General features: G+C 40.3%; 1 protein-coding gene across 1 annotated transcript in view; it reads left to right on the top strand.

The window, feature by feature from the left end:
• Positions 1-5895: 5895 nt before the first annotated feature.
• Cers3 (ceramide synthase 3) overlaps positions 5896-25100 on the top strand; it is a 29067-nt gene continuing 9862 nt past the window's right edge. Inside the window, exons 1-7 of the mRNA XM_013011893.1 lie at positions 5896-6068; positions 14218-14332; positions 16416-16534; positions 18178-18235; positions 18817-18867; positions 21765-21857; positions 24235-24363. Of these exons, the coding sequence (XP_012867347.1) occupies positions 5896-6068; positions 14218-14332; positions 16416-16534; positions 18178-18235; positions 18817-18867; positions 21765-21857; positions 24235-24363 (738 nt within the window). The remainder of the gene's footprint in view (positions 6069-14217; positions 14333-16415; positions 16535-18177; positions 18236-18816; positions 18868-21764; positions 21858-24234; positions 24364-25100) is intronic.

Below are 25100 nucleotides of genomic sequence, written 5' to 3'. Positions count from 1 at the left end.
CCAACAATGAAAAGAATTGCTCTAACAGAATGTGGCAGCCATGAATCCAGATTTTAGAATCAGTGGCAACAACAGGGCACACATCTTGTGGAACTTCATGTCATCATCTGACCTGTATAGTACAGTGACGTAACAGCTGCACACATTCCTAGGAGAGAAGGCAACAGGCCTTCCCCTGTCCTGGGAGCTGCAGAGGGCTTTTAGACATGTTCAGGACACCCTCCAACTTCGTTATATAGCATTAGAATTGGTGCCTAACAATGGCTAGACTTCCCCATCAAGGCGGACTGGGCCCAATCAGGATTGTACTAACGAGGGATGGGCCAGTGAGAAGAACTCAAAAAGTACAGGAATAGCAAAACCTGGTGGCTCATGTGTGTAATCCTAGCCACTCAGGAGGCTGAGATCTGAGGTTCTAGGTTTGAAGCCAGCTGGGCAGGAAAGTCTGGGAGACTTTTATCTCTAATTAATCAGCAAAAAGCAGGAGGTGGAACTGCAGCTCAAGTGGTTGAGTGCCAGCATTTGAGCACAAAGCCCCAGCACAGGCTTGAACATGCACAAAAGGACTAACAGATGTCAATGCTGTCCCTATCTCATGGACCAGTGGGTACCCAAGGAAGGGTCTTGAGAAGATTGGGAGGCAGAGAGAGGCCCCATGAGACCAAGGGTGTTTTGGGGGAACCAGCCCTTTGGAACTTGCTATAACACTGCTGCTGGGAGTTGAGGGGCGGGGGCGGGGGTCAAGATGGTGTATTGGATAGGTGCCCAGCTGGGTTTTGTGCAGGGTCACTTCACCATAGGTGACAAATATTTAACTCTTCTTCCCTAGGCAGAATTATTCACAGAATCTAGTCTCCAGTTAGCTTAGACCAACGTCCTCTGATACATTTTTATATTGAGTTATATAGCTTTATGTATAAAGGTGCGTATTCTGATACAGTTTCTTTGTATCAGAAATATTTCCAAAGTTTTCTCACTGTCAAGGGCTAGCACTTGTATTCTGCTCATGGTACTTGCTGATGAATAGACATCTCCAGATTTTATAATTACCTAGAAGTAATATAAATAATTGTTCTTACTTATGGCTCCTTTACAATCTTCCCTATGTATTAGGGTTACCACCCAAATGGTTAGAATAAAGAGAACTGGCAATTACAGTGGTGTTTATTTCTTTGGCACCATGAGTAGACAATGATGAGAGAACCAGTTGGGCCAGGTGCTAATGGCTCACACCAGAAATCCTAGCTACTCAGGAGGCTGAGGACTGCTTCAGGCCAGCCTGGGCAGGAAAGTCCCCATTAGACTCTTATCTCCAATGAATCACCAACAAACTGGAAGTGGCACTATAGCTCAAAGTGCTAGAGCACCAATCTTGAGCAAAAAGAGCTCAGGGATAGTGTCCAAGCCCTGAGTTCAAGTCCCAAGATTGACAAAACAAAAATATAAGCAAATAAACAAACGGTTGGAAAGTTGTTCTGTCCATTTGCTCATCTCCAGTTCTCAGACTTTGTGTCACACATGCCCACTGCCTGGTGCCCAGGTGAAGTCAGATTGGGGATGGAATCAATGGGTATTTGGGGTATTTGGCTAGCCTTCAAGGACTTCTTTGAAGTGCTACTATGTTTTAGATCCTAATGCTTTGATTTTTTAAAAATCTTTTTTTGGGAGAGCGACTGAAGTGGGGCTTGAACTCTGAGATTGGCACTGTCCCCCAGTGTCTGCTTTGAATTTTTCTTTCTTTAAATCCCTAAGGCTGTTTTGAATTTCTTTGAGGCTTTAAGTTGACATAATTGTAAAATTTTGAGTGAGGGAATTATTTATTGTCTTTCATGTTAATTACTTCCCTTCACTGAACATAGGAGGTATTTTCCTTTTTTATTTTCTTATACCTATAAGTGGAGGAATTTATGCTTCTTATGTACTGAGTCACAGTACCTCGTCTATCATTTGCGTTTTCTTATTTATTTGACACAGCACAAGTTTAAGTGCTTTTAGGACGGGAATTTGTAGCTGGCTTACTCTTAGTTCTGCTCACAGGAAGCAAGTAACTGATAATGTTTTCCTTTGCCTGATATCGGAAATATACTGGTTACAGTGTACGTTGTAGAATTAGAATGAATTTCGAAGAAAACACAAACTAATCATCAATAAATACATTTATCTGATGTCAGAATCAAATTTTAAAGATATTTTGCAGCCAATAAAAACAAAGTTGTTTTCAAATACTTATCATCCTTGGTTTTGGCTGTAGTTCACTTTCTGTTGGTGAAAACTCTCTTGTAGCCTGTGCACTCTGGTGCATTCATACAGGTTTCCATGGACAGTCAGAGACAAGACAGACAAGGTACTCAACTGTACTGGCGTTGACTTGGTGTCCCCTGATAACTCATTCACCTCTAACCTAGCTGGTCACACACTTGCACACCCCCTCCAACTAATGGCACATTTTCCTGTGTGATCCAGGAGTTTCTTTCACTTCCTCTCTCAGGGCTCTGTCTTTATTTAGTTTGACTTGTCTACCAACCTCCCATTTCTTCTCACTGTCCTCTAGCTAAGAGATATCCTATTCTACTTTTGAGAGTACTGGTTCTATTCTACCACTTCTATTCTGTGGATATGTTCTTTGTCACTGTCCTCTGGCTGAGAGACATCCCTTCATGATGTCTCCAGCTGGTGTGCTATTAAAGCAGAGGATGGAAGGACACTTTCCAGAAGCTGCTCAACACCGGAGCCTGGTATTGAACTGCTTCCTCTGCAAAGTTGCAATGCTGTCATTTTTGGTAGTTACAAAAATGCTGCTTCAAATGGTGACAAATGGGGACAGACTTGTGGTCTTCAGTCCTAAGGTCAAATTCAATGATGCCCACCTAGAAAATGGCTCACAGGGTTCTATACTCCCAGGGTCAGAGCTAATGAGAAATTAAATCCCTCCCCCCACCCCCGCTCCATGCCGCCCCCTCCCCCCCATTAGACTGTCTTCCTGTGAAGTTTTGGCTGCTGGAAGTGAATTGGGTGGATTTCGCCTTTACAGATGTGAAAACGCAGCAGGGTCTGGGTGTCCCCCACATGATTAATGCTTCTCTCACAGTACAAGAAAGTAACTGCACACACTTTCCTTGTAAATACGACTTCTTTCTGTTTCTCTGTCTCTCTAGTCCTGGGGTTGGAACTCAAGAGCCTGTATTTGCCAGGCAGGTGCTCTAACACTTGAGCCATGACCCTAGCCCTTTCTAGTCTCATTCTTTTAGTGAATAGGGTCTCACATGTGTTCATAAGCTAGCCTGGACCTCAGTCTTCCTGTTTGTAGCCGGTGTGATGGCTGTGTATCACCACACCTCAGTTTCTCATTGGCTGAGATGGACATCTTGTGAATTTTTATCTATGCTGTTCTTGAGCTATGATTCTCTGAGTAAGGTATGATTATGGCTGTGAGTCACCATGCCTGGCTGTAAATAGTTCTTATTTAAAATACTTAAATACTATTTATTCTCTTAAAATTGTCTCAGAATTGAGTCAATAACAATTATACTTAATTAAAATAAGTTGATATCAATAAAAATTGTGATACTCAGACAATGCATAGTACATAAGAAAAGGGATGAAGTGGCTGGACAGAAATAAGGGAACTGAGTGGATCCCAGGAGTAAATGCATATGTTTGCTTCCAAGAGGACTCCAAGTGGAGACATTGAACATACACTGAGCACTTGGCAACGGTCCATTTATTTATCTATCTTAGTTAATTTTTTTGCCAGTCTGAGACCTGAACTTAGGGCCTTACATTCTTGCTTGGCTATTTTGTTCAAGGTTCAGCCCCACTTCTGGCTTTTTGATGGTTAATTGAAGAAAAAAGTCTCTCAGACTTTTCTGCCTGACTGGCTTTGACCTCTGATCCTCAGATCTCAGCCTTCTGAGTAACTAGGACCTCAAGCATGAGCCACTATCACCAGGCTTAGATTTTTATTTTCTTCATTTTTATTTGATTTTATTTATACACAGTGGTGACTTTCCCTGCCCTTTCTGAGGACTGGACACTACATCCAAAGTGGCCTGTCTAGGCGGCTACAGGCGAGCACAAGCTCAGAGCTTTAGGAACAGCTTTCAAAGGGTTATGAGAATGTTAGTCATTTCCCCATTAGCCTGAAGTGTCCTGGAAGAGCAGCAGCGAGCACCTGTCAGTATCTCCTCCTCGCATTTCTGTTTAGTCTTTGATCTCCTCTTGAGAGGTTAAAAAGGTGGCAGAGAGGCTGGCAGACCAGTGATCGTCACCTATGCCTACTGCTACCCACTGGCTTACAGATGTCTAGTGGATACCAGAAGTTCCCTGAACTTCTTCCCTTCTCCCTGCACCATCCCTTCATGCCTTTTCTATCCAAAGAAGCCCAACACCTCTGCATCTCACTTGAAATCTTCACCCCATTTGCTCAGTCTGTATAAATGGGACTCACATTTCCCTGTCAGGGTAGAAATTAGGTGGTGATATTGTTAGTGGTGTGCAGTTGCCGAGGTGAAGATCCCAGATTCTTGATGTTTCCAACAAAGGATTAAATGAAGACACACACATACACAACAACAAAGTGGCAAGGCGGGAGCTTAATAGAGGCAAAGTGCACTGCCAAGGGAAACAGTGGCTGGAGGTGGGCGGCTCAGAGCGAACACCCAGTTAGGAAAATTCCTGCGTTCTAGGATCTGGAGGGTGCAGCTGAGTTCACAGTTACAACAGTGGGATTTGGGGGACGGGTCTGTGCATGTGTGAGATGCCAGCCTTAAGTACGAGTTTGTTGCACAAAAGTCAGGCCAAGGATGCGTTTGGTTCCACCGTGCCTACTGACCACTAATGACCCCGAGGAGGAGTGACCATGGGAGGCACGGGGGAGCAGATAGAAGTCAGGGTGTCTCCTAGGATGTCTGTAGGAGAAGTGGGTTTCAGTAACTTCCTCTGTAGCTCACCGGCCTTGACATGATACTCCATGAAAAAGAAGGCAGCATTTCCCAAGGCTGTAGCCTTGAGGTGCACTGTGAACAGGGGGTAAGAATGAGATGGGGTGGGGAATGCTGTCACCAAGGATGTGGGCCCCACCTTGCCTGAAGTCACTGCAGTAGCCTACTGTCCATCTGTCCCTCTCCTGGCTGTGTTGTTACTCACTCCACACTCATTCTTTGACCTCCAGTGTTTTGAATTCTCTACGTTTGTTTGGTTTTTTTTTTGGTCAGTCATGGTGCTTGAGCTCTTGGCCTGGGCGCTGTCCCTGAGCTCTTCAGCTCAAGGCTAGCACTCTACCACTTGAGCCACAGCACCACTTGTGGCTTTTTCTGTTTATGTGATGCTGAGGAATCGAACCCAGGGCCTCATGCATGTGAGGTAAGCGCTCTACCACTGAGCCATCTTCACAGCCCTGAATTTTCTAGTTTTTCTTTTCCCCCTCTCCCTCTGTAGATCTCACTTCTCTTTCGGCCTTCCTTTAACTCTTTTACTCTCTACCCGATGAGACCCCATGGGAATGTCACCAGCAGCATCTCCTCTTCTCCATGCCTTTCCATTCTGACCAACTGCGCTGATTACTATATGCTCTGGATGGCCCTACAGCCTGTCCATCCCGAAGTGTGCTCTGATTGCAGAGCTGTGTGCATGTTCCTGCTCTAGGGCCAGACTGTGGGCTGGAACAAGGGCGGGCTCTGGTCTCCAGCGCTGAGTTGCAGAGCTGTGTCTGCCCAGGGTTGGAGGGAGTGGGAGAGGTCACTTTGCCTCTGATTGGCATAGCCGCCTTGTGGCATGCAGGGGACCCACTGCTTGCTTTCTCAAGTTCTACTTTACGTATTTTGAGTGAAATTCCATAGTGGAAAACTGAAGTATTAATTTGACAAGTCTAATGTATTCTTTTCCCATTTGTCTAGAATGTTTCAGACGTTTAAAGAGTGGTTCTGGTTGGAAAGATTCTGGCTTCCTCCAACAATAAAGTGGTCAGATCTAGAAGATCGTGATGGATTCACCTTTAGCAAGCCTTCCCATCTGTATTTGACAATTCCATTTGCTCTTCTCTTGCTGATCATCAGACATTTCTTTGAAAAGTAAGTACTGTTGTGTGTCTCCAGTCTAGACTTGCACAGATTTGATGATATTCCTCATGAGTCTCTAGGTCACAGTTTGCCACATAGGGACTGAAGATTCTTAGGCAGATTTCTTCCATTCAAGTATACACTAAACATTATTTAGAAACTGGATAGGAAGCCACTTGCTGGAGGCTTACATGTATAATCCTAGCTACTCAGGAAACAGATCTGAGGATCATGGTTTGAAGACAGATTAAGCAGGAAAGCCCATGAGACTCTGATCACCAATTAACTACCCAGAAGGTCAGAAGGGGACATGTAGCGCAAGTGGTAGAGCTAGGCTTGAGAATAAGAGCCCAGGGATAGTGCCCAAGCCCTGAATTCAAGTCCCAGAACCAGCACACAATAAAAGAAACCAAACAGGAAAAATAATAGGAATGTGAATACCATGGAATGCTTTACTTTTACAGTGAGAAATGGAGATCAAGACAGGTTAAAGTGGATGGCTATGAATGGTGCACAGTGTATTTATACACTAATTTGTACAATTAATATATAAATTAGTGTCATTAACATGATGGAAACCCAGTTTTGTCTTCTACTATACTGTGTTATGTATGTATAGATTTAGATATTCATCCCCAGAGGACAGTGGAGAAGCTGTGACTCAGAGATACACTATTATTCTAGAGTGCCTGCAAAATAGCATAAATGGCTCATTAAAGACAAAACCAAATATTGCTGCCCAGCATAACTTATTTTAAAGGTTTATTTAAAACTTTTATAGTTATCCTTTATCCCAAACTATAAAGAAACCAAACAAAAAAGTCAATTTGCTTTCTCAGAAAATCATAAACTTCTTTTTCTTGATTCAATTTAAATTGATGTTTCTTCCAACTTTTGATTAAAATTGTACTTGTGTTCTGATAACAAGAGATAAATTTCCTATAAACTCTAGTGTTGTCTCTGTCTCAAAAAAACTGATCTTAGCTTATTAATTTATTTGAAGAAAAAAAGAATGCATGAGTGTTAAGAGCTGGAAAAACTTAAGACATAGTCTGATAAGATCATGTTTCAGACTAACTGTAATACAGATCATATGTTTATAACCATTTGCAAGGTCCTTATCTTGAAAGTCTGTTTGACCAACCCATATTTCATGGAATTGCCAAAAGAGTTTCTGAACAAATAAAATCTTTAGTTGGACCAATAATACTTTGTTGCTATTGGTAGGAAGAGAAAGTCCCCAGATACTACTAAACTGTGGCTGAACCCATTTGTAAATGCCCTTCCTTTCAACAGTTAATTCTTTATATTCACATACTTGGATTTGTGAAAGAATGCATAAATGAAGGAGAATTTTCCACTGTGCTTCATAAGTAATTTATTACTTCTCTTTACAATTCAGAAATACTTGCTTTTCTTGCACTGTATTTGGTAATCTTTGCATTTGGCATCCAGGCTCATTACTTATTCCCATTGCAGATTTCCTACTTTTTTTGGTGGGCAGCTCCCTTTTCCAGCTTGGTCAGGTCAGCAAGCCAAAATATACTTTTTGGTTGCCAAAGCAGCACAGCTGTCAAGGACAAACTTGTTATGTCTTAGTCTTGGTCTTTCCAACAGCAATCAGGAAGAAAGCCAATCCTATTTAATTCCTAAAGCCATTCTTGCTTCTTCTCAAGGGATTAGGTATAAGCAGTATCCACTATCTCCTTACAACTGTAACTCCCAACCAATAATTCTCTTTAGCTTTTCCCACTCTATGACACTACAGAAACCACCATTTTTCTTCTCTCTTCTTTTCTCTCTCTCTCCAGTGCTCATTTCTTCCTTCCGCTCTCTTCATCTCTCTTTTTCTTGCTAGTACTGGGGTTTGAAGTCCAGGCCAAATGAGTGCCTATGGCTGGTTCTCTACCACTTGAGTTGAGTCCCATCTCCAACCCAGTATTTTGCTGCTTAACTGGAGATAGTAGACTTTTCTGTTTGGGGTTGGCTTTGAACCATGATCCTCAGATGTCAGCCTCCTGATTAGCCAGGATTACAGGCATGTGCCACTAGCACCTGAATTCTCATATCTCTTCTAATGAATGCATTACCAGGAGACACCATTGAACATGAGACAAGATCATAATTTTCAAAGTATAAGTTTGTACTTTTCCAGGGCTCCTGTATCATTTATTGTAGATTTAACTATTTATAATAAAAAATAAATTGTTACTTATACCTTGAAAGTGATAAGAACTTATAGTGTAAGCAATATATAAAATCATAATTGGTATTATCTCAGTCTGAAGTGAGAAAACTAGAGGTTAGCTCTCTGGCTAAAGTCTATGATACTAGGTTCAGGGTTTCTGGCTATAACATTTTATTTTCCCATTAATTGAGTGTGATTTCACAGTGAAACACTCTTGATTGTTGAAGAGAGTAAATGAAGTTTTGGGGAAGAAAGAAGACATAGCTCAGGGGGCTGGGAAGGTGGCTCAGTGGCAGAGTGCTTGCCTTGCATGCATGAGGCCCTGGGTTCGATTCCTCAGCATCACATAAGCAAAAAGAAAAAAGCTGGAAGTGGCACTGTGGCTCAAGTGGTAGAGCACTAGCCTTGAGCTGAAGAGCTGAGAGACAGCGCCCAGGCCCAGAGTTCAGGCCCCACGACCGGACAGCGGACGTACGCAAAGTTCAACCCTTGTCTTAGAATAAATTATAAATGATCTTAGAATAAATTATAACCTCAGAAGTCCAAGGCAGAGCTGGAGGTGCTAAAACCAGAAGTGCACCTTCTTCTTCATTAATCACACATTAATCACCGTTCCCACTCGGTACCATAAAGTCAAGAAAGGCCCAGTGTCCTTCACTTGAAGGATGGAGGCGGCAGAGCAACCTCTGCTTTTGCTTTGGTAATTTGTGATGATATCACTTGTTGCCTTGGTGAGTGTGGACCACAGTCCTCCTATTTACACTTTCCTGTCTAGCTGAAGACAGTCAAGAACCACTATGCTCAGCTTTTTGTTTTGTGTTGTGTTGTGTTGAGGGGTAATTAGGGCTTGAAGTCAGGGCTTCACACTTTCAGTCAGCGTTTTTGCTCATGGCTAGTGCTCTACTGTTTGAACCACGATACCATTCCAGCTTTTTGCTGGTTAATGCTAGATGAGAATCTTGAGGATTTGTCTGCTGGAGCTGAACTATGACCCTTGTTGGATGTAAGCCTAGTGAGCAGTGAGGATTATAGGGATAAGCCTAGACTGGCTCAGTACATTTGGCTGATCACTAACTCTTGGTCAGATTAGATGCTCCTGAGCTGATCTCCACCTCCCAAGTAGCTAGGATTAAAAGTGTGAGCCTCTGTGACTGGCTCTTTCTCCTTTTCAAACTGATTTTCAATTAAGTAACTTATTAATATTTATGAGCATTTATATTAGATAAGAATGTCCTAGCTTTATGTGAAAAGGAAATTATATAGTGTATTTATGTACTTGCTTTGTTCCATTGAAAAATGTGATCCTTATTCTTGAAGTTAAAAAAGAAGGCTATCTTTTTCTTTTTAAATTAATGATTTTAATATTAATGAATATTTTTTAAAAAGCATAAGAGCTTATCCTTATGTGTATACACTTGCCCATGTTTATATTTCATTGAAAGGAGTTATACTTCATGTGGCTTTGAGATTGGATTTGTTCCATATTGGATAAATAGTCTGTTCAATTCTGCTTTGATTTTAATTTTGCTCTTATTTTCAGTGAGTTTGAGAACACTCCATGTAAAACCGTCCACTTTTGCGATTTTTTTAATGGACATTTTTTAAAAAATAAAAATTGTCAGCTAGTAGGTTGGATAAATGAACCAATTTTATTATGTGTCAAAACTCTGCAAATTTATTTTTGAGACTTAGTTAATATTAAGGATATCCTTGCATTTGTATGCAGAGTGGAGATTGGACCTTCATACTAAAGGAGAATAAATGAACCATGTTCCTCAGATCATAGACAAAGACATAGCACACTGCCATTGGTCTATATAAGAGCTCATTTTCTTTCCTTATATTTTCATAATTACCTTAACCCCTGTTCCCTAAGCCCATTCCTCTCCCAGCTGTTATAATATGTTTTTATTATATGAATTATAGCCTTTTATTCTTGTGATCCAGGAAAACATGTTGTTTGTATATGTATTGTTAGTAAACATAAATGTATGGTACTAAGACCTAATTTTCTTCATCCTATTAAAAAATCAGTTGTGTTTTATGACCTGTCCACATGGCTCTGTGTACATTTGATGCATAATTAGTTTGTTTTTACATCTCTGAAATTCATGTGCTCTTTCCAAAGGAACTTAGTTCATCTGGAAGTTGGGCTGGTTTTTACATTTTATCACCGTATCTTCCCATGGATATGAAAATGAACTAAAGGGCTAAGTAATCATAAGTTTCTAGAATTTAACTAAGCACAGAATCTCTTCTAAGTGAGTTCTAGAAAAATTATAGATCTGGCAAAAGTTAGAGCTTTTGTCAGAACTGAAAGAGAAATAAAGTCATGCCAATAATTTTATTTGCTTATTCATTAAAAATCATTATTATAAAGATGATGCACAGAGGGGTTATAGTTACACAGGTATTCATTTTTTAAAGTAGAGTCTGTCTGTCTGTTGCCCAGGCTGGACTCAAACTAATAAACTCACATAATCTTCCTAGTTCAACCTCAGCCTTCCAAATAGCTGGACTTACAGCCTGTGCCATCACACCTGGCTTTACACATTATTATTTTAAAAAATTTTCAGTGAGGTTTACATATCATAAAGTTCATCCAAAATTTTTGGCTTGGACAAATGTATGCAGTTATGTAACTATCATCACTAACCTGAAATTTCCTTTTGCATTTTCCTATCTACCAGCTTCCTGGAAACACTGATCTTTAATTCACTAGTATCTATTTTCCAAGATTTTCTGTAAAGGAAATGATAGATTTTATTAAATTGTGCTTGATTTATTTCATTTTCCATAACGGCATTGAGAATCTTTTTCATGTTGTGTGTATCCATAGTTCCTTGTTATTATTAAGTAGTCTTTCAACATACAGATATACCATACCATAATTAATTTATATTTTAACTAGTTGATGGCAATTTGTGTCACTTACACTGTTGAGCTATTATAAAGGAAACTGCTGTGAGCATCTGATACAAGAATATGTTTGAACATACACTATTGGTTCTTTTGGGAAAGAGCTAAAATGTTTGCTCTTTGAAAGACACTCTGAATGTGTATCTATTCCATGGGATCTTGCTCAGCAATGAATGGGAAAAGAGCGAAAGTATTGTTAGAAATGCACAACTCTTCATTATCAGAAATGAGTGGACCCATGAGAGATTTGGTCAAGGCAGTTTACTTTTGTGCAAAGGGGTGCAATGCCATTACCCTACCACAGCTCGGCAGGCACCTCGTGCAGGGCAGCTTGCTAGGCTTTCATCTCAATGCAAACTGTTCCCCCTCCTTGTCAGGGAGTCAGGCTCCTGGTCTAAGTATAGTTGATTACCAGGGTTAGAAAGGGGCCATTCTTTCCTTCCTGTCAAAGGCTTACTTTTTTCTCCACTTAGCAATTACAGTTCATTATTTTAACTTCTTCAACATGAGATTTATCTCCCTAACATGGCTAGCTGGTAAGAAGCAGTACAGATAATAGTTACACATAATGCCAGGAGATATCAATACACAATACCAAATTCACTTTAGTTTCACAGAAAAGAATACTTTTTCTCATAGTATGACATGGATAAATCTCAAAATACCCTGCTCAGTGAAAGAAGCCTAAGGAAAGAGATTGCATATTGTAGTCTGCTTCTATTAAATGTCCAGAAAAGGCAAAATTATCAGGACAGAAAGAAAGTTGCCTGGGGTAAGGTTGAAAAGGAACAAGGATTAGCAGTAAATATGCAAGAGGTATCATAATGTGGTGATGGAAATAGCCTAAAGTTGTTTCATGGTAATGCTCATGTAAGTCAGTAAATGTACTAAATTGATACTGAATTGTATTATGTTAATTAAATGAAACATTATATCATAGGAATATTAAAATATAAATGATATAATTTAATATGTTCAATTACATTATATTGAATTAGATACTTGAAAAGATTGAATTAGCTGATCTGTAAAGGATGCCTCAATTATTTTTTAAGGACATTGTAAATAAAGTGAGAAAGCAAGTCACGGGCTAGGATAAAAAGTATATTCTACTTAACTGTAGAATGTAAGAAGATATCTAACAACTCAATTAAAGAAATAGATGGTTTCAAAAATGAGCAAAAGAAAAAAGTAAACAAACATGGGCAAGAGATTGGAGCAAATACTTTATCAACAAAAACATACAAATGGGAAGTAAGAACATAAAAGGCCAATCAACATTACTGATCATTAGAAAAAGGGAAATAAAACCACAGTGCACCAGAGATTAGCAAACATATCAGGAGTTAAGATCGCTGGAAATTCTCTCCCCCATAAAGGCAATCCTGAAGAGTAGCAAAAGTTGTCAGACTCAGCTTGTTCATTATCCCTAACTAGCCCAGAGTCTGCAGCAATCTGGGGAGTATTATTTAAGAAAAGCAGCTGAATCCGGGAGATCACAACAGTCTTCTGGTATTACTTTCCCTCTACAGCTCCACCCATGTGGTAGCCTGAAAGACCACAAGTGCAGCGGGAACTCGAAGCCTGGCAGCTGTGGAGGGCAACAGAACAGGATTCTCACTGGAGAACTTCCATTATCTGACCTGTCTGCAAGACTGTACTAACAAGGCTGTCTTTCTGAGACTGGACTCAGAGTTTACCCAGTAAAGAATCTAATCTAAAATAATTAGAGATAATTGATTAACTCACAAAAGTCTAAGGCAATAGATAACAACTAGAGCAAATAATAGGCTAAGCAAGAAACTTGCACTGAAAAGCTGAGGCTGTGAGGAGAATGCTGTGAGGAGCTCTGATAAATGCTGAACAAGCTATAAGGCCCTTCTAATTGTCAGCAAACAATTTACAGTTTCTCATAAAGTTAATGGTACACTCTCCGTGCTGCCCATTAATCACGTTCATAGGTATTTATTTTGTTATGACAGTTTTTTAAAATATTTTAAGACTTGAAATAGAAGCAGTAGTCATTTAAGATAATCTCACCAAATCAATTCATTTTCTGGTGTTGGGGACTGTGGAGGTGAGCCACACCCCTAGACCTCTTTTCTAACACCACTGGGAATCTTGAAAATGAAATTGTAAAGAGGATGGCTTATTCTAATGCATAAATCTCACATACTTGAATTAATACAATAAATGTTAGACTTGTGGGTTTCATTTTATATCTTAAAATTATTGCTATAAATACTATCTGAAAATTTGTTCACCTTTAGGTGAATTTGTTCACTTTTAGGTGAATGTTATCTGTAAGCAAGTGGCAATGTATATTAGTAAATGTATATACATATATACATAACATACATTGTATATATAATGTATATTAGTCAGCAAAATACCTGAGGTAATCAATTTTTAAAGAAAAAAGGCTCAGTTTGACTCATGATTCTGGAGGTTCCTGGCTCAGACTGAATGGCCCAGTGCTTTGGGTCTCTGGAGAGGTTAGCAGATCATGGTAGGAACAGACCACTCACCTCTTGGGACAGGAAAGGGGAGGGACCGAAACCCACAATCTCCCTGAAAGACATGCTTCCAATGACCTAACCACCTCACATTAGGCCCCACCCACCCCTTCTAATAGCATCATCCTGCTGGCCAGGGACATTCATCATCCAAAGTAACACAGAACACACAAATGATTTACCTTCCACTATGCGACCCAGGGTGTCAGCCTGAGTTTTTGGGTGTCATTATAGATTCATTCTTTTTTTTGAGCCGGGGGGAGAGTTGGTTATGGGACTTGAACTCAGGGTGTGGGCACTGTCTCTGAGTTCTTTTGCTCAAGGCTAATGCTCTACCACTTCAAGGCACAGCTCCACTTCTGGTCTTTGAGTAGTCAATTAGAGATAAGAGTTTCATGGGACTTTTCTTCCCAGATTGGCTTTGAACCATGATCCTCAGATCCCAGCCTCCTGAGCTAGGATTACAGGTGTGAGCCACTGGCACCTGGCTAGCTTCATTCTTAGACTTTGAACTTACTTTCTTTTTATATTTTTGTAGATTTGTTGCCACACCTATAGCAAAAACATTTGGCATAAAAAAAGCAACTCGAAAAATTATACCAAACTCCATCTTAGAGAATTTTTTCAAGACTTCTACAAAACGACCATCGCATGTAAGTACAAGATCTTGATTCTGGACTTAAGATCTCCTTTGTTAAAGGTGCTAGTGCTGGTCTAACGATATCGAGTATTGAGGGTATCAGAATAAAGAAAGGGCAGAAAGAGAACTCAACAGACAAACAGACTTTTATTTCAGGTAAAAGCCTGAGAGGAATGTCTTCCGGGAGAGACAATGCTGGTTTTAGACCAATAGTGCTAACATGATCTTGGGATAGATTGTTGAGGGTCCCCAGTGCTACTAGCTGTATTTGGTTCCATCATCCATGACTTCCCATTGCTCTGTCAGCTGTAGGTCCTGAAGGTATGTTGTGGTTTGACCACACAGCTATAGGACAGAGAATGCTCATAGCCCAGAAAGCATCTCTAACTCTATGCCCTTAACGTGCCCCATGACTGCCTTCCTAAAACAAGTGTGTGTCATTTCAGTTCTCTGTATCGTTCCAATTTTAGTATATGTGCTGCTGAAGTGAGCACTCATTTCAGTTCTTAGACAAGCCACAGATACTCTTTTCCAGTTTTGTTTTCCTATGGAGAAAATTAAGAGATTGGATTGATGGACATTCAGACATTTTAGGTGCCTAGCAGGCCCTAAGTATCTGTTGGTAGAACAAGTGGGCTCAGTTATGCAGCTTGAACATTTGTTTTGCTACCAGTTTGAGGGGTTTCTCAGAAACTCATTTAGGTAAGGATACTAATATTTTTTAGTACTTATATATGTGTATGTGCACGTAATTACATAAGTAAAAGAGATAAATTACCAGACATGGTGATTTATACCTATAACCCCAGCAGCTCAGGAGATGGTGATCAGGAGGTATGGGCAAAAAGTTAGCTAGACCTCATCTCAACAAATAGGCTGAGCTTCATGGTTTATATCAGTAATTCCAGCTATGTAGGCAAAAGAGACCAGCTCCAGGCAAAGAATATGATACTCTACCTGAAAAGAAAAGTATTTTAAAAAGTATTAAAAATATTGGCAATTATGGGCCCCTAAATTCAAATCCCATTAACAATATAAAAATTAAACAAAGGGAGATTCCAAATGTTTAATGGGAACATCACTGGTGAATACATAGAATTGTTAAATAGAATGATCATCATCAAATGGAGATGTGGGAACTGGCCAGAAGAACACTAGGCAACAGTTGCACTGAGTTTTGTGCTTACTCTTGGGTGGACATAATTGCAATTGGACTGTAAAGGAGTTCCTTTCTGTAAGGAAGAAAACCTGCAATCCTGTTGGCAGAGGCAGCATTTTGAAGAAATAAAAGGTTTACTACAGCTGACCACCCTAAGTGGTTTTATAAGGGTATTTGCTTTTGGTAAACCGTCATGTTTACCTCTTCCTTAAAAACAAATCACTGTAATTTATTTTATATTGGATGAAATCCATGAGCCTATAATTAGACTCTGCATTGAGTTAAAAGTAGTAAAAACCTGAAATTAGGTATTAATCTCCCCTTCCTTCCATAAATGGTCCTCTGAAAGTAGATCAAGTCTGTGTGTTCAGATAGTTGATGCGTCCCAAGCTAAAGCTTGTCCCAGTAAGCTTCCTTTCAGCGTTAGTTTAAGTCTGAAGAAGACAAAAAAGAAATGGCATGTATTCTGTTGTTTTACTTCGGGGTAAGATGTGGCTCATAGGTGTATAGGTCTATTTGTGGCATGTTTCACTTGAAAGCCTGTTGAAGTGAGACGAGCTGGCTATCCACTTTGGGTTGGAGTGGATGGAGACATGGGGTAAATTGTTTTTTTGGACTGCCACTAATTCTTGTACTGAACTAGACAAATGGCTTTTTCCCTGGTTCAGTTAACTCATTACTTCAATCTGAGAAGACTGAAGTAATGTATGTACACAAATGAAAAGTCATCATAGTCAATTTAACTAAGTGCACAGAATAGCAGTCATGGCAATAAAAATAAAACAATTATTTAAAATAATTAAACCGAGAGAGAGTAATACATTTCCTGGATCAAGATCCCACGGATCCTCCTGATGACACAGCCGGGGTCATACCTGCCAGCCCCTGTGATGTCGCTCACAACCCCTCTCTCATTCACTTTCTCATCCTGTTCCAGGATGACATTTATGGACTGGCAAAGAAGAGTAACTTGACAGAGCGGCAGGTGGAGAGGTGGTTCAGGAGCCGGCGGAGTCAAGAGAGGCCTTGCCAGCTGAAGAAGTTCCAGGAAGCATGGTAAGAAGAGCATCAAAGCGCTGCAGGGCTGCCGCTTCGCTGCAGCAACGTGGCCTTCCTGAGAGCAAGCGGACATACCCAGGAAGCTGTCCTTCCACAGCTCCTTCCAAGCCCACCACCCTCCTCTCTGTGCTTCCATTCCCTCCTCCAGGAAATGGGTCTGATCCAGGCTCTGAGGCCTAAGGAGAGACTCTCTGCTCATCCTGAAGTCTGGATAAATCACAAATGTGTCTGCCCTGGCATCTCTGTCTTCTAGGGTTGAGGTAGGGCCCAGGGTTCAAGGCTTCTTCACTTGTCTGCTCTGTGCAGAATGGGACAGGAGCACATCTCTGTGTCTGAGTTGACTCATGAGCCTGGGCCCTGCCTGGGGGTTGTGCTGTCTGCTCCTCATGGCTACCAGTGGCTTAGCAGGAGGGCTGGAAAGACTGGTGCATAAAGGACATGTATGCCAGGGCTGGATATATCGAATACAGTGTGCAGGCAGTCAGGCCATACTGGAGTTGGTTCTGGTTTCATTTGAATCGTGTTTTCTCCTGTAGAATATTATGCTATGGGTCATCCCCTGGGTGGCAGAAACTGCCACCTGTGCAAAACAAGGTGGGGCCAGACCTTCACTCTCCCTTTCTCCCTTCTTTTCATCCAGATGGGTGTGCATTAGTTAGGTTGTGCTGAATGCCGCATTTACACATCCGTGGATTCCCTCTCTCTGCCCCTTTCTTATGTCCCTCCTATAGCCCAGCGACTTCTACCAGCTCTTTCTTCTTGGCTGGTACAATGAGTGACTGGCCACATAAGGCTAGAGAAGCAGCCAGAGCCTACAGTGAAACTTGATGTCCTCCTTTCATGCCCCTATTCCTTCCTGAGGACAGATGAATTTTCTTTATCGTTCATTTGCTTGAATCCAAATCTAAATAAGACCCCTATGTTGTGATTGACTTCGTGTGTGTGTGTGTGTGTGAGTGTGTGTGTGTGTCTTGGTTTTTGGTTTGTTTTTCATGATAAGAGTCTTCCTATATAGTCTGGGCTGACTTTGAACTTGAGATCCATCTGCCTCAGTCTTCTGAAAGCCAGGATTACAGATGTGTGCCTCCATGTCTATCTCTGTCTTCTCCATCTCTAAAAGCCCCCTGTACATAAGAAAACTTCTTTGTTTAAAACTCTGTTTTGAAGAGAAGTGTGAAATCTGGCCAGGTAGGAATCTTGCAAGTAGGGGGTAACTGGAACAAAGTAAGTTTTTGGACTAATTAGAATCCTCATTATTATGGATCACTATCCTAATACAAGGTCATCATTTATTATGGGCCTGGAACTGGTCTAGTCAAAATAATAATAATAATAATAATAATAATAATAATAATAGCAGCTACCATTTGTCCTTCCTTTTCTCAAACTAGAACTATGATCATTACTTTTGCAAATCAGCTTCGATTCTCTTTTACATTTTGTTTCTCTCACTGACAGATGAGAAAATGAACCCTTAGGTTAAATGACTTTGCAGCCATGAAATAAATGTCAGAGCCAGGATTCGTTAGATGTACATGACTCCAGAGTGTGCCCTTCCAGACCCTGTCATGCTGAATCCTCTCGTTCTCAGCTGTCAGCCATTTCAACAGTGGACTAAAGACTTTTCTTTCTTTTGGCAGCTGGCGATTTACATTTTACTTACTGCTTACAGTTGCTGGAATTGTATTTCTTTATGATGTAAGTTGTGTTTTCTATATCTTTGAAATTCGTCTTTAATTTTTAAAATCCTTGCCTGAGAAATCCTTTAGGATATAACACTTTCAGTAAGTTACCTAGTTTTTAGAACTTTCTCTCCGGAGTCAGAATCTCTGTCTGGGGTTGCTGCTTGCCTGGCATACGCGAGGCTGGCCCTTGGGAGGTTTTATCACACCATAAAAAGATCAACAAAGATTTTTCCTAAGTATTTTGTTGCTACAGTTGCCTCTACATAGTTTTATTGATACAGATACAATAATCATGTTGGTTCAGTAATCATTATGTTAATGGACTCAGTTGTTGGAAACAGTTCTCTAAATGAGATAGCACTATCTGCTGCCCCCTCCTCAATGCAACAGACATATTGAATATGTCGGGTCATAATAGGATATGAGTAGATATCTCCAGTCGGAGAAATAATTACAACAAAAGCAAGAGGAACCCACAGAAATTAGTCTTCCTCTGTATCATTGTCCATCAGTAAACAATATCAGGCTCTCTATCAGCCTTTGATTCTGTTCTGTTCTCTGAGATCTTTTTATTTATTTATTTTTACCCCCTAGAAACCCTGGGCATATGATCTCTGGCAGGTTTGGGTTGACTATCCCAGACAGGTAAGTCCTTCTGATAATACCTTCCCTTACTTCATCTAGACTCCTGGGGTTGTCTTCTAGGTCTTAATCCCTCCCCGCCCCCTGCCCCTTGCTCACTGCCTTCTGTCTTCTGGCTCTTTCTCTGCCTGGATTTCTTCTTCCTCTCTATCTCACCACCATCTCACTCCTGTAGCTGGTTTACAGGTAAGGTGGATAAGTATTTGGGTTTAAATCTGTCATCTTACCATACATTTTTTTTTATTGGCACTAACACATTTCCTCTTGCTTTCTTATGAGACAGGTAAGTTTTTTAAAATTACTATTATTTCATTGCCCTTATTGTGACTTTTGGCCCTATGTGATTTTTGCCTTTCACTAATTATCCTAGAGATTACCATAGAAATCCTGCACTAACTGGACTCTAATACAAATGAGTGCTTGTCATTATACTATATGCTATATGTCCTCCTCTTTCAGATATTTAAGGTCTTGATGTCATACTACAATTATTTTGCAAGTTAGTCAAGTTACCTTCCCAGCTGTTCGTCTCTTCCCAGATTCCTATGCCTCTAAGGAGGATCAGGACCCCCGTGGTAGAAAAGTCTCATCAGTGGTTTCTTCTTTATTCAACTGGTGCTTGCTTCACTTGCTTGCTTTGCTGGCATGCTACCATCTGAACCATGCCTGGTCTTTTGCTGGTTGTTTTTGGAAATGGAGTCTCATAGACTTTTCTGTCCAAGCTAGTTTTGAGCTACAGTTTTCTGAATCTCAGCCACCTGAGTAGTTAGGATTACAGGTATGAACCACCGGTGCCAAGCTATCATTTTTATTTTTGCTTCGTTGAGCATGTCTTTCAAAGAAGAATTATTTTCTCTCTCTCTCTCATAATTTTCTTGGAATTTACTCTCCTTAGTTTATCTGGATCTTGAAGCTTTTAATCAGATTTGTAAAATTCTTTACTGTTGCTTTTGTTCTTTTCTCTTCAATTGTGCTGATATGCTAGTTCTGTATACTAGGTTTTATAACTCCTTATGTTTTGGAGAAATCTTCTTCCTCCTCTCACCTCTCTGTGCTATTACACTCTTGGGGGAGACAGTTCCTTGCAGATCTCCTGAGCAGTTTTGTGTGTCACATGTAGTGGGTGCCTTTTGTCTTGGATCTTTTCAAGGATGTTTGTATAGCAGGTAGCCTCAGAAGCCAGAGCTGATGCCTACCGCATTAGAGAAAAGGGTAGACATTATTACTGCCCATTATAAAAGATTGAGGATCGGTAGTTCAAGTTTTCTCTCATGCATCACAACCCTCGCCTGTGCAGCTGTCACCTGATTATTTTTGTTTAGCCCAGTTGGAACTGAAGATAGAAGTAGCTTATATGCTGACACTCTGGCTCCTGCCGGTCTCCTGTTTCTCTGCCCCAGGATTCTCCTATCTTCGGCTGGCATCCATAAAACTGGCACACAACCTGTTAGCTTACAAACAGGGCAAGAGCTCAGGTACTTAGCAGTGGGGGGGGGGAGATTTTCTACTTTAACTCACTCCCATTCAATGGTGCTTTGTCTAATAGTATCTAACCTGGTGTCAGACACACCTTTTTGATTATTAATTTCAGTTATTCTATTTCTAGTTCCTAAATTTTCATGGATTCCAGTTTTCTAAAGAAATGTGTTAACTTTTCATCTATTTTTAAAGTTATTTTCAAATCCAAGCCTGATAAATCTAATATCTTGTTTCCTTTCTTGTTCTTATTACTTTCTGCATTATAGATTTTGACTGAATGACTAACATTGTATAGGGAAAATATAAATGGTCAGATGGCTCTATCTTCCCTCTGAGGAGACACGTTTTTAGTTCTGTTACAGATTCAGAGCAAGGACTGGTCACTTTCCATCTGTGATTAAGCTGATTCAATAAGAGCTGATTTAGATTTTTGTGATGGCAGGTGTATTTCCTAATTACCTGTATCCTGAAGTCTTTTTCTTCAGTGGTTTTAAATAAGAAGTACATTGTTTGCTATGATTCCTTTTTTTTTTTACCTGAAAACCATTTTGCTTCCCAGCCCAGAGTCCTGATTAATCTCTGTGTCTACTTAGACTGCAAGGTATGAAAGTTAGACCTGAAAGAACCCAGGCATTTCCTAGACCTAGTCCAGTCTTGCCATCTTCATCCTCCACATTACTCAGGTGTAGCAGGCATCTGTTGATGCATAACACATCATCCCCAAACTTCATTCCTTGTAACAGTACCCACTTATTTGGGGTGTCAATTGGATCTATGCTCAATTAAGTAGATCAACTGAGTTCATTAGTCAGTTGGGTGCTGGCTTTTATTCTTTTAACCGTTGGTGTCTTGGTCTACCTTATTGTGGTTTGTCTAGTGGGATAGCTCAGGCTTCTTGGATGGTGTTTATGGAGTCTCTTCTTGCATTACATAAGCTTGTATCTCCAAGATCAGACCATATAATGCACGGGGATAAAGAGGTAGCTAGTCCAGCGGGAATTAAGGTAGCAGTCTGTCACACCAAAAATGATGATGGCTCAGCCTATCTAAAATAAGCACTTTCCTACTATACAAGGGTTAAGGAAAAGCCTAGTAGTAGAAATTTAATTCCTTTTTTCAGAAGATATCTTTAGAGTCCTTAAACAATTGTACATCTAGCTTAATTTCCATTAAGCTAAAGAAAGAAAATTATACCTGTAGCGATTTTACTCACTTTATAAATAAAACATTGAACTTGATTTTAGAATACTGGTCTCTTCTTTTAGAAATAAAATACCTTGAAATATTACCTGTAATTTATTTTGGAAAGTTAAACTTTGAGTATTTCATAGACTTTTGTGTAATGTATTTAGGTTTTGCTGCATTAAAATGAGTGGTTTGTAGGGTGATAGTCACAGAAATGAACTGTTTTTTTTCCTCAGTCCTTGCTGCCATCTCAGTACTGGTACTACATGTTAGAAATGAGTTTCTATTGGTCCCTGTTGTTTAGTGTTGGCTCTGACGTCAAGAGGAAGGTAAGTGTCTAATTACAAAACCTCTAGTAGAAGTTTTTTTCAAAAACTATTCATCCCTTTGCCCCAAATTCTAATATTTGTGTTATATTTAGTAACAGTTTATTGATTATTTTGCTTTTAATACTACATATAGTATTGGAAACTAGGCTATGCTTCAGTGCCTTAGTACATATTGGTAAGGAAACATGATAGAAACATTGAAGCTTTACTTATTTTCAATAAGAAAAGTCATCTCTTTTCTGTTGTCAAATTTTTCAACCTAGGAGTTTCATGTCCTTAAATTCATAGAAGAAAAGTGATAGTAGTTTTTATTCTGCAGTCATATCTTTTAGTTGATGACAAACCACTTTATGAGATTCTTTTTGATGTTTTCAAAGACTTTGTGTTTTACTTTTTTTTTTTTTGGTTGGTCATGGGGCTTGAACTCTGGGCCTGGGCGCTGTCCCTCAGCTCTTCAGCTCAAGGCTAGCACTCTACCACTTTAGCTACAGCACCACTTCCTGTGTTTTATTATTTTATAGATTTATACTTTTGTTTATTTAGGTAGGTATGTTAGCTTGCACTAATTATGGGAGATGCTTTCATTGTTATATTTCCACATATAATTTCAACATATTCCAATCAATCTCATTCCCATCTTTTCTCCCTGTCCCTCTTAAAGACTTAATTTTTTTTCTTAATTTACCTTGTTAGAAAATCTTGCTGCAAGTATTGGAAGATTTGCTTTATTTTTAGGTAAACTGAGTCAGGGGCCTTCTGACTTCCTCTGCAGTTACATAACACATTTTAGAAACGGGGCTAACCTCTTTACTTGTACAAGAATAATGTTAGATGTTAAATGCAGTTGCAAGACTTTCTCAGACACACTAGCAAGGGAGCCAGATAATAGATACTTCAGGCCTGTATGTCCAGTGCTAAACCTTATGGACAAGGCTGGTGTGGAGCAACATTTTCAGGCAAAGTAAATTTAAGTTAATGCTAGGGAAAATGAAGTTGGCTTGATAAACTATGTTTAAGTTGAATGAGCAGTATGCTTCACTAGGGGGTGCACTGTAGCCAATTGGATACCTTCAAAGAGCTTTAGGAGTCTTAATCCAGACTTGAATGTGGGAGGAGAACTATTTGGGGAGAGGAAGTGGACCACAGATGGGGAGAGGGCTGATAAGAGAGGGGGACTGGGAGTGCCTACGAGCACTTATTACTGCTTATCACTATCCCTGCAGCTGTCCTGGTGAGTGTAAGGCGTCATCTATCTCACTGAAGTCTGGTTTGCATTTTCCCGATGACTCATATCTTTTTATGGACTAAATGCCTATTTGCATATCTTTTTTATTTTGTAGATGACTATAGGTTTCTTTAGCCTTGGTTTTCTGACAGAGTAGTTCTGTTCTCAGTTTTACTTATTTCATATGTAATAACTTTCCTTAATAATTTTGTAGTTAATAAAACTGCCACTTTTTCCTTTTTTATTAGCAATATTGGGGTTTGAACTCAGAGACTTGCACTTGCTAGGCAGGTGTCCTGCCACTTGAGCCACGTTGCTAGTCCTTTTGGCTTCAGCCAAGTTTTCCCCTCGGTGGGCCTGGGACCATGATCCTCTCATGGATACTTCTCATGGATCTAGGATTAATTGGTGAACTACCACATCTAGGTTTATTATAGAGATAGGCTCTCACTAACTCTTTTGCTGGACTGGCCTTAATTCTGAGTCTTCTAGTCTCCACTTTCAGCATAGCTGGAATTACAGGCCGCCACACTCAGACATTTTTTCCTTCTTAGATTAAGCAAAGAATAAACAATAGATATTACAATAGGTATATACAAAGATGTGCTTGTGCACGTGTGCATTTGTGTCTATGTGTGTATGCACACACATATCCAATGTGGTAACAGCAGAAAGAACAAGAGACATCGGACTTGATGTTAACTCTTCAGTGCTATTTCAAAGTTAAGTGATTTCATCAATGAGGACACTTGTGCTAGCTCCCTTTCAGAGTTGTGTTTAAGAATTAAAATGAAGGTGTTTTATAAATTTCAAACATACATCTGGGCCCCCGTAATCCTAGATACTCAGGAAGCTAAGATCGGAGGATCATGGTTCAAAACCATCCCAGGCAGATAAATCCAAGAGACTCTTATCTCCAGTTAACTAGCACAAAGCTGGAAGCAGACCTGTGGCTCCAGAGGTAGAGCACCAGCTTTAAGTGAAAAAGCCAAGCAAAAGCACAAGGTCCTGAGTTCAAGCCCCAGTTCAAGCCCCCACACACAAAATATACAGATGTAAGTTGTTGGAATAAGAATGATTACTATTATCTTTTCCAGTCTCTGGGAAAAACCTGCAGTTGCTTCACGTCTTCCATTTTTTTCTTGTGTGTAGGATTTTCTGGCCAATGTCATCCACCACCTGGCCGCTCTTTGTTTGATGGGCTTTTCGTGGTGTGCTAATTATATTCGTGGTGGGACTCTGGTGATGGTTGTGCACGACGTGGCTGATATTTGGCTGGAGGTATGTACTTACCATGTACAAAAACAATAGCACCACATCCTGGTTTCCTGTAAGTGCTTGAAGAAAGAACGATCTGTCCGTGGGTTAGCAGGGCCCTCTACCTGGAAACACCTGAAGTCCAAGAACGACTCTGGAATTGCCAGATGAAAGAAATGAAAGCTGTTGCTTTTCATTTTTCCCTCCTCTCCTCCGTGGTGCTTGTGGGAGGTAGGTCTGTACTGATGCTAGCTCAGGAGGTGAGATGAGGTATTTGAAGAGGAAATTAGCTTGAATCTCTTACAAGAAAGACTTGCATTTGTGGCAGTCTTGTCCAAAAGTTGGACATCACCATCTATTTGTTTAAGGCAGTCAATGCCAGGCTCCCCAACGCACGTTCATGCTCCCTGCCTCTGGCATCCTCTGGTCCTAGCCTTGCTTCAAAAAGTGCCTGCTGACATGTTTTAAACAACACTTACTTTCTAACGGAGAAACGGGGCTTAGGATGTTTTCTGAAGCAGAGAATTACTAATTCCACACCACACAAAAGAAGAAGGTCAAGGCCATCTCAAGGCCATCTGTGGCCTGCCTGCCCTGCTCATGCCTGGGTTTCTGTTGGCGCTGAGGCTGGGGGTGAGTGTCTTCTCCTTGCCAGGTCTCATACCATCATTAGAACATTTCCCAGAACCACACAGTGTTCATTTCAATATACACATTTTAATGAACCTGGGGAAATGACGCTAACCCAGTTCACATTTGGG

This window comes from Dipodomys ordii, unplaced genomic scaffold, assembly GCF_000151885.1.
Source record: "Dipodomys ordii isolate 6190 unplaced genomic scaffold, Dord_2.0 Scaffold15, whole genome shotgun sequence".
Classification (NCBI taxonomy): domain Eukaryota; kingdom Metazoa; phylum Chordata; class Mammalia; order Rodentia; family Heteromyidae; genus Dipodomys; species Dipodomys ordii.
Note: the sequence above shows the minus strand (reverse complement) of the source record. Positions and strands in the feature narration are given on the sequence as shown.